This window comes from Osmerus mordax, chromosome 5 (genome assembly GCF_038355195.1).
Source record: "Osmerus mordax isolate fOsmMor3 chromosome 5, fOsmMor3.pri, whole genome shotgun sequence".
Classification (NCBI taxonomy): Eukaryota; Metazoa; Chordata; class Actinopteri; order Osmeriformes; family Osmeridae; genus Osmerus; species Osmerus mordax.
Window position 1 is genome coordinate 16,871,160 of NC_090054.1, and position 16,280 is coordinate 16,887,439.

General features: G+C 41.9%; 3 protein-coding genes across 3 annotated transcripts; all 3 read left to right on the top strand.

Moving 5' to 3' along the window:
* The first annotated feature begins 1,590 nt into the window (after window positions 1–1,590).
* srgn (serglycin) lies at window positions 1,591–4,465 on the top strand. The gene is made up of 3 exons (XM_067237102.1): window positions 1,591–1,770; window positions 2,518–2,668; window positions 3,750–4,465. Exons 1-3 carry the CDS (start codon window positions 1,698–1,700, stop codon window positions 4,123–4,125), a joined length of 600 nt encoding a protein of 199 aa, XP_067093203.1. The 5' UTR covers window positions 1,591–1,697; the 3' UTR covers window positions 4,126–4,465.
* Window positions 4,466–5,674: 1,209 nt separating this feature from the next.
* Window positions 5,675–9,737, top strand: vps26a (VPS26, retromer complex component A). The gene is made up of 9 exons (XM_067236136.1): window positions 5,675–5,787; window positions 6,442–6,591; window positions 6,898–6,973; window positions 7,425–7,581; window positions 7,689–7,853; window positions 8,004–8,110; window positions 8,211–8,279; window positions 8,510–8,652; window positions 8,868–9,737. Exons 1-9 carry the CDS (start codon window positions 5,785–5,787, stop codon window positions 8,979–8,981), a joined length of 984 nt encoding a protein of 327 aa, XP_067092237.1. The 5' UTR covers window positions 5,675–5,784; the 3' UTR covers window positions 8,982–9,737.
* An 860-nt stretch (window positions 9,738–10,597) lies between these two features.
* On the top strand, window positions 10,598–16,174 carry supv3l1 (SUV3-like helicase). The gene is made up of 15 exons (XM_067236412.1): window positions 10,598–10,986; window positions 11,173–11,250; window positions 11,346–11,453; window positions 11,558–11,672; window positions 11,831–11,999; window positions 12,138–12,249; window positions 12,428–12,505; window positions 13,008–13,099; window positions 13,213–13,393; window positions 13,490–13,583; window positions 13,753–13,972; window positions 14,204–14,284; window positions 14,387–14,563; window positions 15,063–15,211; window positions 15,402–16,174. The coding sequence occupies exons 1-15, from the start codon at window positions 10,704–10,706 to the stop codon at window positions 15,781–15,783; spliced, it is 2,319 nt and encodes a 772-aa protein (XP_067092513.1). The 5' UTR covers window positions 10,598–10,703; the 3' UTR covers window positions 15,784–16,174.
* Window positions 16,175–16,280: the final 106 nt, after the last annotated feature.

The window sequence follows — 16,280 nt, forward strand, 5'->3', positions numbered from 1 at the left end:
GCACACACTGCATAGTTACAGACTTTTGACCAAGTATATATAAGTCTGACAGACTAAGTCTTTAAAACAGTACATTTACTGGGTCACAAATCTTCACATCAAACACTTTGGTTCCTCCTCAAATTGAATGTGGTAAGGAACTGCGCCTCAGGCTGTTATCACGCTCTCACTCTGGTACCTCGGACAGACAGCCACTGAGTGACTGTGAGTGACCTTGTTTCCAGCATCAGTTCATGGTAAAAAAAAGTGCAGATGAGTAAGTCTTCTCAGGCACATGGTTTAACAAGAGTACAGTTTTAGATAGGTATACATTTTCTTTTATTTATTATCTCAATGTCGAGTGAATTCAGCTTCTATCCAAAGAAACAACAGGAGAGAAACATGTATCTGAATTGAAGTAACTCTAGTGGTTACTCAGAAGTGCATGTGTGTGTGTTTTCCGTGTGTGTGAGTGGGGGGGTGTAGATAGAGTGTAGAAATGTGTCATTTCCTGTTGGCACAAACGATAGCTGACAATTACGACCACTTCCTGTTTCATTTGACAATTCTGCATCAGTTGGAAATAAACAACATTCAACTTGTGCTACTGTAAAAAGAAAATGCACCACGCACCAACAACAGTTTGAACTTCTGTCAAAACAATAAATATTACCAGCTAGAATAATTAACTCTAGGTTGTTTCCCATCATCCAATCCGAGATTATAGTTAGGGAAGACTGGAATTGGTGCCTTACCCCATTTTTCTTGATGTGGGAGCTGTACAGCAGATTTGACAGTCTCATCTAGATTTGTCCAGTCTGTACACCACCTTCCATCCAAATATTTGGCAAGTTCTTGTCAGATGGCTGTATAACATTTTGCATAGTTGGTTACATGGTGGCCCAGCATGTTCCAATAACGTAACGTTGTCCAATCTGTTAGATCTGTATAATTTGCATCTATTCTACAGATTACACTAAACTTCACTCTTTCTATGTACTTTAACAGTTCACTTTTATTTTTTCTTTGGTGAAGGCTTGAAGTGTTTTCCTTAACATTGGTTAAGTTGTTTTGCGTTCTGGTTTAGCTGCTTGTATAGGCCTGCTCAAGTTCCTGACCACACACCTCAAAATACCAGTATGCAAGGCAACAACATCCTTCATTATGCCCATTTGTCATTTCAACATAACGGTTAAATATTTCAAATGTGATTGAGTCAAGGCTACATTATATGTTAGATGTCCCAACTAACACTACATTCCTCTCCAGGTCTATTTCAAGTTCTATGCTGGTCAAATGAAGAGTTCATGTGACAGATAGACAATACTATGGAGGCTATGTTTAATACGCCACATGTGTATATAAAACCACTGTCATAGGGTCAGCAAAAGATACAACAACAAAAAAGAATAAAGACTTCGTGAGTTTACTGACTTTAAGATGGTTATCAACCATCCATATTTGTTACAATGTTTTTCCAATAGTATCTCTTCAGTGGGAATAGCACAGAAGAGGTATGCCAGATATGGTAGTGTAAAGTTTCCAGTGCGGATGTTAAACTTCTTGCCGAAGACGTCTTATTTCAGGAAACAATGACGCATAAATGGGCAGGGTTTTAAAGTATTTCGCCATTAAGTTGATATATAATATTCACACACCACAGGAGCAGTCAATATTTTGAATATATCGTACTATTTTGTTTTCGTATATCGAAAACAATGACGGGCTTACTGAAAATGAAGATGTTCGTATCACTGATCGTCCTTTACGTTGTTTTGGATAACGGACTTGGTGAGTCAATATGCTGCCCACTTTTATGCGCTTTCCGCTTTACAGATTTGTTATTGACAGAACAACAGAGATAACCCATGAGACAATATATTGGCTAAACTGTGAAGAATATGTTAAACGTTGATGTTTCAGCCTATAAGTAAAACATAGAGTAGTAGTACATCACAAACTCATATCTGCACGCATCTTTCTCGTTTGCCGTCGCTAAGAATACTGTAAGACAAAACATGTCTAGTAAGACATTAGAAGTAGGCCTAATGAAACCGAAAAATAAATAACAAAACAGAAATGCAACATTGCAACGTTAAAATGTTGCAATTGTTTTCTTAGAGGACTTTGAGGTTTAAGACATTGCAGTGTTCAATGTCGACAAAACATCAAGTTAGCCTATGGTGACCTATGTGTTTTAAAATAAAATTTGACCCATATCCATAGTTCATTTAAATTTATCATGTGCTGGGCAGGACAGAACTGTCCAGGCGTGATGAACACCAGCAGGCATGTCCTTAACAACCTTATCATACAGGCCATAGTGATGACCAGGCAGATATCACCATACTCACTTTAACGACCTAACACAGGTTAAAAACAGACAAAATACATGAGCCAATCCCAGCCCAATAAAGAATATCCTTAATTTCAAGACAACTTGCATATTTATAATGTACTTTTGGTTTTACGGAGTGAAAGACTGGCATGTGGTCCTCCAGTAATGTAATGGTTACTCATCTTTTGTATGCTGTACAGGTGCCCCAGCCTCTGGCCCAGGCAGAGGCAGGTACATGTGGGTCGAGTGTCGTCCCAATGGTCAGAATGCCAACTGCATCAAACAGAGAGGACCATTGCAGGATCTATCAGGACTCAAAGACAGACTTCCAGCATCTGCTGTCAAGGACCTGTATGTATAAACTTCTGTTAACAAATTTCGCTTTTGAATATTGTTGATTCACATTGTTGTGAGTAACAGTACAGTTAGCTACTGTAGCATCACTGTTGATTGTATGTACCACTGTTTATACCAGTCAGGATTGTCAGTAGTGACAATAGGATATGATCCTATACCAGTGATGAATGAACATGGTGTGTGCCCGCTGTACATGCATATTTACAACCTCCAGGGCATTACACTGTAGGCCTTATGTTCCTCTTGGCCTGCTCTGTGTAGGTATGCAGCCAGGGATGAAAGTACATTATTATTAGCAGTTACTGTAATTTATCAAGCAGAGTTAAGTATTCTGTTGTGTTTTTACGTGTTACCATTGAGGTGTAAAAGGCCAAAGTCCAATTGATTGCAGTTACAAAAGTTACTGAAAAGTGGACAGAACTTGTTAACCACATTGATGCTAACCCCCTACAAATGGTTCCTTTTGTTATATCAACATCTCTGGATGTTTACACAAAACCTGAATATCCTCCTGCATTTCTGCACTTGTCTCTGGCCTGTCTTGTCTGTGGGACTGTGCTATGATGATGCAATACGGGCCATTACCCAAATGGTCCCATGACGTGACTTCACCTAGAGATCTTCCTACCATTATTATCCTATTTTTGTCATGCAGAGTTTAGATTACAGATGATCATCTCAGTCTCACTATGGATAATGATCAGTCAGGAGTTTCACTACTACGGTATTACTACACAGTAGATGCTGGAACACTATGTTCTAGAAAGTTTTGCCACTGGAAACTTGTTATCATCACAGCTTCCTCTTCACTGTTTCAAGCGGTTACATTCATGAATTTAAGTGTCAGCTCATTCTTTTTAGCTGTGTTGAATGTTGTTTATCAAGACTAAATCAAGCTAAGTCATATAAAAAGATTCCAGACAAATCAGAGTCAAAGAAGATGGATGTAGGAAGGGGGGTTCCTACTCCTTGTAGCCTGCTGCTTGAATTCTTTGCTACAGGGAGAATCACAGGAAGGGCTGGGAGGATGTGGAGGCTAGTGGCTAATAGCTCTGTGCTTCTGTTATTGTTCCAGACTGAATAAGAACCCTGCGCTTGACGAGCAGGAGGCAACCAGCCTCGAATGGAAAGATCAGCAGGAGGAGGATCAGAAGGAGGAGGAGGCAGTGCAGGAGGAACAAGAAGAGGAGGCGAAGGAGGAGGAACAGGAAGACGTGTATGAGGACGAGTTAGAAGAGGATGCTGATGAGGAAGAATACCAGTATGAGGTAGACCCAGTTCTGGTGGAGCCTGTAGAGGAGCAATCTGGGGAGGGCTCAGCCGCTGGACCTTTCCTCAATGACCAGGGCTCTGGGGAGGTAGACTACTCCAGCTTCGTCTTCCCTGAGAAGGTCATGATAGATCAGGTCATACCTCCAGTTCAGGAGATGAAAGAAGACCTCCTCCTGTAGAGTTATTGCAGAGAACAGCAATGCTTCTGATATGACTCGTACTGTTTTCAAAAGTGATTCCTTATCTGGCAACATATCTAAACATTATATGAACAAGTGTAAATGCCCGATTTGATACATTTACTGTATATAAAACTGTCCTGTCCCGGCTGTTCTGTAGGATAAGCTTAATTTGCACCTCATTTTCCAAAATTAGATAAGAATATCAGGGTTTTTAACCAGTGACCTTTATATACATAAACTCTGTGCACATAAACGGATTTGAAGGGATTTTTTGTTTGTTTTTTTGCTTGCTGTATTGATACAGTTACAGTAATCGATGTAGCACCTTTGCCCCCCCCCCAAAAAAGCCTATAGTCTATAAGTAATACGTTATTTAAAAGTTTCAATGTAGATCTCAGTTTAAAAAATCTGTAACCAGGCTTAATTTCTGTCCTGAAACCTAGCCTATCATATGTTATTAGGTGCATGACTGCATAGCTACTACTAAATATCTGTAGTGGTCACAATTAGACATGTTATCACTCTTTTCTTGTCTTATTTCTATCAATGGGATGAAAAACAAAAGTGTATGGAGGATTTAATAAAGAAACATTTTGAACCAAACAACTGTTCAATCAATGAATTTTTCCACTTTGAAGGGCTGTAAGAATAGTTATGTAAGAAAGAATAACATGCAACGTCTGCTAAATTCAATACATGTAGGCTACCCTTTAGGTTAGGTTACATTATGTTAGGATAACTGTATTAGATAGTAAAAGACTCAGTAAATTGTTGCCTGCAATGACACAAAGCAATAATAAAATACTAATTCACATTGTTACACTGGTGGAGCCCGATGTCGCGCCCTGTCCTTCAAACAGCCTGAGTGCGCCACTCACAGATAGAGAATCAGTAAGATTTTGTGTACGTTTTAGCAGGTAGGCTGTTAAAGGTAAGTAAGTGTGATGAATAATTCAAATCAAACAAACAAAAAACGTCAACACCTTTAAACCATACATTTATGAGCACGTAGGCTACACTCAGGGCCGGCCAGACCCAATAAACAATCTAAACATTTGTTTAGGGCCCTGCGATTTGTTATAAAGGGCCCCCTACACCATTTTTGTTTAGGGCCCCCAAAACCATAGGATCGGCCTTGGCTACACACATTAACGAACGCTTTATTTTAGTTGTTAAATTCCTCTAATTTCGGGTGAGAATCGCTAACAGTAGGAATGGGGAATGGACCGCCCAAGAGTCTTGGCAAGACTTCTCATTAGGGTCACATGACGACATGGATTATGGAAGTATGAAGTTGGCAACAATAATGCACCGATTAATGTAAATTTATATCCAAATAAAAGTTGGCAAAACACCGGAGTATTTGCTTCTTCGTCTTCGAATACTTCTCCATACAAAATAGACGTAGGCTATGTTAAATATACCAAAATACATGCCAAATATATTTACCAAAATATAAACAGTGATAAACGTTTCCTTTCTATCATATCAAGTCGGTCAGTGGCTTTTATTTTGAAATCCCCATCCAGTTTGATGATTGCTGGAACTCTGACTGAGGGATTCCCAACCCAGAGACTCGGAATAGTATTTTTCATCAAAGCAACACAGGGCTTGGTGAAACGGAGATTGTCGTAACTGTGTCAATAAACAGCTGAAATGGTGAGTCTGCTAGAAAACCACGTCTGTTTGCACGAAACATAAACAGAGACACAGCTATCCTGCAATCTCTAAAACTGTATTAGCTAGCTAATCCCAGTAGCCTACTGCAAAATAGGCTGGCTAACCGTATGCTAGCTAGGCTAGCCAAGTTAGCTAGCCTAGCTAACTGCAACGGTACGTTAGCTGCGGAGGCCTTGGTTTATTGGACAGCAGCTGCAAGTTAATCATTTGGTTCATTGCCACATCAAGTTTTTAAAGCCAGATAGTAATATAACACATTGCCTCAGAACCAACCATTTACATCGCTAGAAAGCCGTCAATAGATTTAGAGCTAGCTAATTATTTTCGGCCTCCTTGATTCAGACGGCATACTGTAGAATATCTACTGTAGTCAGCTAGCCGACTACTGGGCTAGTTAAGTACAGTAGTAGACTTGTTTCCTTAAGACAGTGTACAGTGGCTACCCATCCGGTTTCAAGTGTCCCTGCTTGCTTTGATTGATAGTCAACAACTGAAGGGTCAATTGTCCCTGACAGATGTAGAGCTAGCTAGAGCTAGCTGTAATATGCAAGGCTTGATATGTAGACGGGATTGTATAGGAAGGTTACTTTTGGCATGCATATGCGAATGTAATCGTGTGCATCTGTCTTTCAGAGTTTCCTTGGTGGTTTGTTTGGCCCTGTATGTGAAATTGATGTCTTATTAAATGATGCTGAGTCTAGAAAGACAGCAGAACTGAAAACAGAGGAGGGGAAGATCGAAAAGAACTATTTATTTTATGATGGAGAGTCTGTGTCCGGGAAGGTAAGCTCCGTTTCAGCTTGTTTGGAATTTCAATTGGGATGAAACTGAAGACGGTCCACTATCATTGCATGAACAGTTCAAGTGCTTTCAAACCAGCGATTATTGTGCTATAAATGTTTTCAAACATATACGATCATTGTTTTAATACATATGAGTTAATTGTATCACAGCCTTGGTGTTATGCACCTTACAAAACAGGCAATCAGTTTAACCAAAAGACTAAGTTAGGGAGTATTCTGTTTACACTTTTATTATTGCTTTTAGTCTAGTTTGTGTCCGAATTGCTAATGACTGTCGTTTCTTCAGGTCAATCTGAATGTGAAGCAAACTGGGAAAAGACTTGAACATCAGGGGATCCGCATTGAGTTTGTGGGACAGATAGGTTTGTTCAATGAAGAGCCTTACAGCTGTTCTGAATTCTAAACTTACAGCTGTTTTAAATTCTAAACTCCAAACATAAAGTATGTGGAACTGTTGGTTCTTAAACCCAGTACTCTGTATTGTACAGGCTGAAAGGCTTAGAGCATGTGCTAGTCATGTGAATACTGCTGAAGTCCACCATAGCCAATTCTAGTTTATTAGACATTGATCCAGCATTGGTAGAGTCAATCTTTCTTTGTGTGTCCTTATTTCATATGAAACAAAACTTTTGAAATACTGGTTCTTTTCTTTCATTAAAAGAAGGAACAGTGAAATGGCAACATCTCCATATCTTAAAAGTCTGTTTGAGACACAGGCATATAAAGTTAGGATTATTTTAGTAGCCTGTGTCCAGAAGGTGCTATTGCTTCTACTATCAATACTTCCTTACACTGTGCAATACTGTGTTGCAGAGCTGTTCAGTGACAAAAGCAACACCCATGAGTTTGTGAACTTGGTGAAGGAGCTGGCACTGCCTGGGGAATTGACCCAGAACAGGAGCTACGACTTTGAGTTCATGCAGGTGGAGAAGCCTTATGAATCCTACGTAGGAGCCAATGTGAGACTCAGGTAGGCTTACAACCATTGTCTCCAACACACACTTCTTGATTCTACCTGTATGTCTTTAGCCACCCTAATGATTCTTTCTGTGGGTTTCTGTGTGTGTTTTCCTCCAGATATTTCCTGAAGGTGACGATAGTGAGACGCCTCTCTGACCTGATCAAGGAGTATGACCTGATTGTCCACCAGCTGGCTACTTACCCTGATGTAAACAACTCCATCAAAATGGAGGTTGGCATTGAGGACTGCTTACACATAGAGTTTGAATACAACAAGTCAAAGTAAGTTTTCATATTCCATCACAGGCATGGGATTCATAAAAGCATTATGTAATTTTTGGGCTCTATTTAGAACCCATCAGAAAAAAGATGACTGGTTGGATCTAGACTGGGCCTCTGTCATTAAGTGAATGCTTCTGTTTGTGTCCTCAGGTACCATTTGAAGGATGTGATTGTAGGAAAAATCTACTTCCTCCTGGTCAGGATCAAGATCCAGCACATGGAGCTACAGCTAATCAAGAAGGAGATCACTGGAATAGGTGAGATCATCAGAGATGATAGAGGATATGTTAATAATTCATAAATGGACCCGCTTAGAACAATAACTAACAAAAGGTTGATCATATTTCACGCCCACAGGGCCCAGCACGACCACGGAAACGGAGACGGTTGCCAAGTATGAGATTATGGATGGAGCCCCGGTAAAAGGTAGAATGGCACAAGTAGATAGCAGCTGGGGCCCTATTAAGATCACATTTGAATACTTTGAATATCCAATATATAAAATGACATTTCATGCATCTCATTTTCATCTCAAACTTTCATCTCATTTGGTTCCGTTTTTGTTCTGTTGAGGCTAGGAAAGACTAGAGGAGTGGTCTTATAGCCTGTTGATGTCCTCGATTTACCCAAATACACTAATGTTTGTGTTTCTTTAGGAGAGTCAATTCCCATCCGACTCTTCCTGGCTGGTTATGACCTTACAGCCACAATGAGAGACGTCAACAAGAAGTTTTCTGTTCGCTACTTCCTCAACCTGGTGCTGGTTGATGAGGAGGACAGGAGATACTTCAAACAGCAGGTATACACACAGAGCTCCAGCATGTACACGGAATAACCACAACACAGAAACGTCATGTAACCCTATGTTCTGATTGCGGTACTTTCATATGGTCATGCCAAAAATCCACAGTCTGTAACAGAGAAATATACCACGAGTCGACATCAATCACTGTATAGAAATGTCAACATGCAAGGTCAACTTGTTAATGATCTGACCTCTCTCCGTCTCTCCAGGAGGTTGTCTTGTGGAGGAAGGCTCCTGAAAAAATGAAGAAACGCAATTTCCACCAACGCTACGAGTCCCCTGAGCCCCGACCCACTGTCCCCGCAGAGCAGCCTGAGATGTAAGCATCCCCAGGGGCATCGGACAGGAACACAGACACTGAGAACCATGCTGATTCTGCTGAACGCTAAGCCAGAAGAGACGGGGGAACAACTCTACACGCCAGGATAGATAAAAGGCCCGCTGTATGTTTTCCCTACCTTCCACAGTTCCACAGGTGTCGGTGTGCTACCTGCCACACCTGAATGGATTACGGGTCCTCTGATGGCCACTGCTATCTCACTTATAGCAGAATGGATGGACTCCTCTCTTCCTCTTACACAGCCGTTGGACAAGAGATTGCATTTTATTTTATATTATAACACTCATTTTTGGCCCTACTTTTCCTGTAAATGATGCACTTGTTTCAGCCGAGCACTGGGAGAATAGTCATACACTAGTAGATTTTAAGGATGTGTCCCAGTGTGTGTGAACAGGTTCACCAGAATGTGATGAGTTGATATTAGGTCAAGTACATCCTTTGTTGGCTGTAGGATCCGTCTCTGTCAAGCTGTAAGAAAATAAGCATTCTTTGAGCTTCAGAGGTGCCATATTTATAATCCACTGAAAGATGTAAAAGATTTATATATCTTAAGTTATTTAGTATTGAAGCTGTAGTTTCACTCATTTCAATTTTCTTATCATGCAGCAAGGTGACAATGTATTTGTTTTGTTTGTTTTCATTTTCAAAGATAAATATACTGTATAATAAATAATTGCTTTTACATTATGCATTGGCTAGAGGCACTATGAATGATCTTGAATAAAATGGTGGAACAGTTTTTATTTTTTTTATTTTATTATTATCAAATAGTTAGGTCATGTACTATCACTACCTGTAAGTCACGATGCCCTAAGATTGTGCTGCACCATGTAATTCATGTTACAAGGACAATTCCCAAACCTGTCACAATGGTTATTCTCTTTAGTTATTTCTGAACTATACAGGCATTGTTGTTTGTTTGCTTTCAGTTAAGTGCCTGTTAATTATGAAACCTTTTGCCAAATGCTTCCACCCCCACTACATGTTCACCAACTTTATACTGTACTATCATTGATTTATGGGTGTGAACAAATACAATTTGTATCTACCCTGCTTCAGTATCTATCCATTACCAATAAACGATGCAAATTGTTACTGCATTGGAGTGGTGTTATCATTTACTGTTAGATGTGGTTGCAGTTGCAATGAACAGCCATGGAGCTTTTGTAAAAAAAAAAATCATAGTCATGGTTGTCAAAATTGTATAGAACCTGTCTAGATACTAGCATTATAGGCCGAGGTGAAGATACATCGTTCCAAAGCGGTATAAAGAAGAGTGACCAGTGCAAAATACTTTCCTGTTTGATGCCAACGATGCACTTTGACCCTTGGGGTCCTTCCCCAGAGTTAGTTAAATATGCCTATAGATATGCCAATCAATACAATTACATTTTCTTTGTACATATAAAAAGTAACGTTATTTTACGGTAAAGCATTGACTTATTATCCCAATAAAAAACGTACAATGTTTAACTAAATAAAGCAAGTTCGCTTTTATTTCAGATTTTGTGCAAATACATAACAGGCAACGTTTAGACTGCTATCAATAACTGGGTCCTCCTGCACGTTGTGTTGCAGCTAGGAGCGAAAGGATGTTGACCGTCCTCTGAGAGTGTTTGTAACAGACTGTAATGAACAATATTACAACATGAGTCAAAAATAAGCGCTCTCACCGAATGAAGAAACAATAACGGAACTGTCCATCATGTCAGTCAACAGATGCGTGTTTATTTTCTCACGGGTGCCGCAAAGAATTCGTGCAATATCTGTGCAAAACAGAAATGTACTTGACAGTCGTGCTAGGCAAGTTGCTTGTATAGCGTTATTAAAACATCCTTCAACGGGTCATCTGTCCCCAAGAAGACACGTTTCTTCCAACAGCTCTTCACGACCACCGGACACCTCGCTTTTTGTCCCCCTGAGCGTCAAAAGCGAGCTCACCGCGGATGCTAGTGTAGGAGCTGAGCTTACGCAACCTCTGGATAAAAGTATGTAATTAGAGTTGTGATCTAATTATAAATAACTAATCAGAGCGTTGTTGAGCTATATGTAAATATGAACCTATTAGCCAGCACACAACAAGCTAGTAATCAGTAGGAAATGAGGGATGTGGCCGATGAGTTACCCACAGAGTTGCTGGTTTTGTCAGTTGTTGATATTATTTATCTGGACAGGTGAACTTCTAAAAGTGCTGAATAAATTCTACAAGAGGCCAGAGATCCAAAAATTAGCAGCAGACCATGGTCTCGATGGTAAGAAAACTCATCATTGGCTAAGATTGCCATCCAGCCATCCTGTTTTGGTTGAAGCCTTCCTCAAATCTGTCTGCCTTTCTGTTCATCTCCAGCTCGTCTCTTTCACCAAGCCTTCATCAGCTTTAGGAAGCACGTGTTGGAGATATCTGCCATCTCTGCTGATCTTCACATCGTTCTCAATGACATCTGCTGTGGAGCAGGTAAGAGAAAGAACACTACTTCAGAATCGGATCAGATCTGGTGCCGCCCTTTTATCAGTTCACTGACCTTGTATCCATGTCTGTGTGGTGTTTTTGTTCCCCAGGGCACATAGATGACATCTATCCTTACTTCATGAGACACGCCAAGCAGATATTTCCTATGTTAGACTGCATGGACGATCTTCGCAAAATTAGTGATCTGCGTGTTCCCGCCAACTGGTATGTTTGCCGCACAATCATATTCTCAACATGTCATGAAGGTTTAATCTACCTGTTGGAAGGCCTCCACAAGCCGACCATCCGTAAAGAAGTCAAGTTATGGTTGCTTGACAGGCTGTGATGTGTGATGGTCTTTGATTTGTGTTGATGCTTGACAGGTACCCAGAGGCTAGGGCCATTCAAAGGAAGATCATATTTCATGCTGGGCCCACAAACAGTGGGAAGACCTACCATGCCATCCAGAGGTACCTGGCAGCCAAGTCCGGGGTCTACTGTGGGCCGCTGAAGCTGCTGGCCCATGAAATCTTTGAGAAGAGCAACAACTCAGTGCGTATTTTTGTTCTCTATCTAAAGTAGGCCAGGGCAAGTTTTCTCAAATTCGGAACGCTTATCTAACTGTCTAGTAGTAGTTATTAGAATATAAAAGGCAACTGTAACAATGTGATATTTGTGTCATGATGTCAGGAAGTGGCCTGTGACTTGGTGACGGGAGAGGAAAGGACGTTTGTGGATCCAGAGGGGAGGCAAGCTTGTCATGTGGCCTGTACCATTGAGATGTGCAGCGTCAACACACCTTGTAAGTTGTTATCCTAAAATGTATAGAATGTAGCTCCACACACCTGTAGACATTACAGTACTACTGAATTACCTCAGCAGCTTTAATCACAACAACATGAGTAATAAACAGTTATGCATATTGGTACCAGATAATACATTGCATGGCTATTACTGTGTGTGTGTGTTTTGACATGCAGACGAGGTTGCAGTGATAGATGAGATCCAGATGATCAGAGACTCGTCAAGGGGCTGGGCCTGGACCAGGGCACTACTAGGTCAGTAACCACAGCAGCTATACTGTATAACCTCAGAGTATATGCTGGTGGTAGGTGCTAATCTGCAATCGTCAGGAGTCAGGTGGCTGAGCGGTGAGGGAGTCGGACTAGTAATCCGAAGGTTGCCAGTTCGATTCCCGGTCATGCCAACTGACGTTGTGTCCTTGGGCAAGGCACTTCACCCTACTTGCCTCGGGGGAATGTCCCTGTACTTACTGTAAGTCGCTCTGGATAAGAGCGTCTGCTAAATGACTAAATGTAAATGTAATGTAAATCGTATTAGCTTCACAGTAACTACACTGGTCAAACCAGAACTGCTGACTAGAAGAAATTACCCAGACAAGTTAAGAATCATCAGTCAGAATGCTCCAGTGACTAGGAAGTCCGGTCTGTGAAGCTTCTCCTACCCAGCAGTGTCTGTGTATATACAGTGTAGAGTGGCTGAATATAGCCCTGCTCAGACTTGGTGGCAGTTTCTAATGCTTTCTTTCTGTGCGTGTAGGACTGTGTGCAGAAGAGATCCATGTGTGTGGCGAGCCTGCTGCCATTAACTTTGTCACTGAGCTCATGTACACTACAGGAGAGGAGGTAGAGGTGAGTCTGGGTAGTCATAGCGTAGGTACACCCTCAATCTTTCTTGAAATCTGACAGGTATTAAAAGTGACCGGAGAGCAGCTTTCATTCAGGGCTTTAATGTGTCATGCTAGGTGCGTAACTACCAGCGCCTGACACCTTTCTCCATTATGGACCATGCTGTGGAGTCTCTGGACAACCTCCACCCTGGAGACTGCATCGTGTGCTTCAGTAAAAACGACATCTATTCCATCAGTCGCCAGATTGAGATCCGTGGACTAGAGTGTGCGGTCATCTACGGCAGTCTGCCCCCTGGTAAGACCCCTCACCCTGAATGGTATAGAATCAAGCATGTTGGCAGTCAGCCTAGTATCTCTCTAGAACTGTGGTCTCTCTCTCCGGTTTCTCAAGGCACCAAGCTTTCTCAGGCGAAGAAGTTCAATGACCCCGACGATCCCTGCAAGATTCTGGTTGCCACAGACGCCATAGGCATGGGCCTGAACCTGTGAGTGGAGCCGAAATTCTTTGCACCTTCATTTGTCTTGTAAACTGACTCTAAATCTTTATGAGTTTACACTATTTCCTTTAGCATCTCATATCCTGTGCCCTGTCATGACGATGTGAACCCTATTTCCAGTGTCCTACCTTATGCTGTGTCATGTGCCCCCTGTCAGGAGTATCAAGCGCATCATCTTCAACTCTCTGGTGAAGCCCAACGTTAACGAGAAGGGGGAGAAGCAGATGGAAACCATCTCCACCTCCCAGGCCCTGCAAATTGCCGGCAGAGCTGGCCGCTTCAGCTCAATCTTCAAAGAGGGACAGGTCACCACCATGTATCGAGACGACCTTGTTGTCCTCAGGGATCTCCTCGGTCACAGTGTTGAGCCCATCAAGGTCAGGACCGGCTCCAGGATCTTCCTCTCTGTTCGGTTCTAGCAGTGGCCTCGATTTAGCTTTCCTCATGGCGAGGAACCACAAGCTAACGTTTCAAATAATTTATTGCTTAACATGCAGGAAAGTGTATCAAATGTACTTATTTGAATATTAATATTTGTGGTGTGTTCTATTAATGTCCTTAGTGGTGTTATGGCTTATGGCATCGTACTGTATTATTTTCGGTCACAGACAGCAGGTCTCCATCCTACAGCTGAGCAGATTGAGATGTTTGCCTACCACCTACCAGAAGCCACTCTCTCCAACCTCATAGTGAGTATACATCCGCACAGTTCTTGAGCTGCCTCATAAGAACTCTCACCATTTTCTCCTGGCTTCAAATGTAGTTCAAATCAACTGTCTGGATCTCCTCAGGATATCTTTGTGAGTCTCTCTCAAGTGGACGGCCTCTACTTCGTCTGCAACATTGACGACTTCAAGTTCCTGGCCGACATGATTCAGCACATCCCTCTGAACCTGCGCTCGCGCTATGTCTTCTGCACAGCACCCATCAACAAGAAACAGCCCTTCGTCTGCACCTCTTTCCTCAAGGTAGGGCTTTGGTCAGACAAACTGACAGAGAGGCTGATTAGCAGGCAGGCTAGAGACATGTTGGTATGTAGACTGAACCACAGGTAGGTAGCAGGTTAAGCAGTCAGGGGAAGTGCTCTCCACCTCATAATGTGTCAGACTGTTCCACAGACAGCCTTTAACTGGCGACATGGCTAGAAACCTGCTTAAGTAGTGTAATATGATTAATGTCCTGATTATGACATCAGCACCAGCTTTTTAGCTTTTACTGCAGTCTGACCAACTGTAGTGATAACAGTTTATGGTAGTTTGGGCTTGGTAGGACTGTTAATTGCACAGTAACTATATTGACACAATTTGTGACATGTCATGGGGACTTTGATTCTACTTTTCTAAGTATTGATAACGGTTATTATAGTCTGTATATGCTATTACAATGATAAGGACTAGGGTGTGTGTTTGTCTAGGTTTTTTGGTCTGGGTTGTGAGGTCTTTGTGATAGGATGTCCTTTGTCTCCAGTTCGCCAGACAGTTCAGTCGAGATGAGCCTCTGACCTTTGAGTGGGTGTGTCGTCAAATCAACTGGCCGCTGGTCCCACCCAAAAACATCAAAGACCTGGTGCATCTGGAGGCTGTGCACGATGTTCTAGATCTCTACCTCTGGCTAAGGTATGTTGTAGACCTTTTCTGTATTATATACCTCAATCTCTAGCTGAGGTGTCAGTTCTGTTCTTGATATCGAAGATAAAAAGGAAAGGCCAGTTCTCTCATAAAAGTTTTACGCTGTAATTTTTTTGTGGTTTTACATAGTCTATAATGCAAGGAGATGTTAGTGATGATTTACTGTTGTTGCGTGCAGCTACCGGTTCATGGACATGTTCCCAGACGCGGGCCATGTGAGGGTGATCCAGCAGGAACTGGACGACATCATCCAGCTGGGCGTCCGGAACATCACCCGCCTCATCAGAGCCACCGAGGCTGCGGACCCCTTGGCTGGCCAGCAGCAGAAGCACGCTGTCCCCCTCAGACGGAGCCGCAAGCCTGCAGGGAGCGGAGGCACGGGCAAGGACATCTCGCTGGGGTCTCGTCTGGTCAAGGATGGTTTGCTGACCTCTGACCTCCTGAGACAGCTGCAGAGGGAGTGGTCTAAAGAACACACCTCCGTTGGAGAGATGGCTAACCCAATAACGACAGCCGGGACAGGAAAAGACAAAAACAAAGTGAAGAAGAAGAAGAAATGAGTGTGCGCCTGACAGAAGGATTCAGAGAAGGTTTTAGTTTTATAAATGGAGGATTTTGTCACCTCTTCACCAAACTGAACAAAAAATATCCTATCATATCTGAGACAGTACTACAGAGATAGTTAGTTCCTTTTACATACCTAAAAAAACTATATGGTTACAAAAGACTTTGGTCAATTTCAGCATCAAACACTGGTACACACCAATGTCCTGTACTGTATGTGCTGTAAAATCCTGATTGGATACTGCAATGAGTTAATAAACTCAATGTCGTCATATTTGTAGAGGAGACCCCTGTAGTGGATCATTTAACAGAAACTGTTATAAAATATATTTTTTTTGACAGGAAGTCCAGTGATGCAACAAAGTAGGGGAAAGATAAAGTCCCTAAATCGGGATACCATGAATTCCTTTTATTTTGTTATGTCTCTTTTTCCATCTTTCATCAGACTCCAGTTTCTCCTCTTCTTTCTTGCTCTCTCTACCTACCATTGCCC

Coding starts and splice junctions, on each gene's coding strand:
- srgn (XM_067237102.1), top strand. CDS start 1,698: ATGACGGGCTTACTGAAAATGAAGATGTTCGTATCACTGATCGTCCTT. Junction 1,771..2,517: donor TGTTTTGGATAACGGACTTG/GTGAGTCAATAT, acceptor TATGCTGTACAG/GTGCCCCAGCCTCTGGCCCA. Junction 2,669..3,749: donor GCATCTGCTGTCAAGGACCT/GTATGTATAAAC, acceptor TTATTGTTCCAG/ACTGAATAAGAACCCTGCGC.
- vps26a (XM_067236136.1), top strand. Junction 7,582..7,688: donor GGAGCCAATGTGAGACTCAG/GTAGGCTTACAA, acceptor GTTTTCCTCCAG/ATATTTCCTGAAGGTGACGA. Junction 7,854..8,003: donor TTTGAATACAACAAGTCAAA/GTAAGTTTTCAT, acceptor TTGTGTCCTCAG/GTACCATTTGAAGGATGTGA.
- supv3l1 (XM_067236412.1), top strand. CDS start 10,704: ATGTCAGTCAACAGATGCGTGTTTATTTTCTCACGGGTGCCGCAAAGA. Junction 11,251..11,345: donor AGCAGACCATGGTCTCGATG/GTAAGAAAACTC, acceptor GTTCATCTCCAG/CTCGTCTCTTTCACCAAGCC. Junction 14,285..14,386: donor CCACTCTCTCCAACCTCATA/GTGAGTATACAT, acceptor GGATCTCCTCAG/GATATCTTTGTGAGTCTCTC.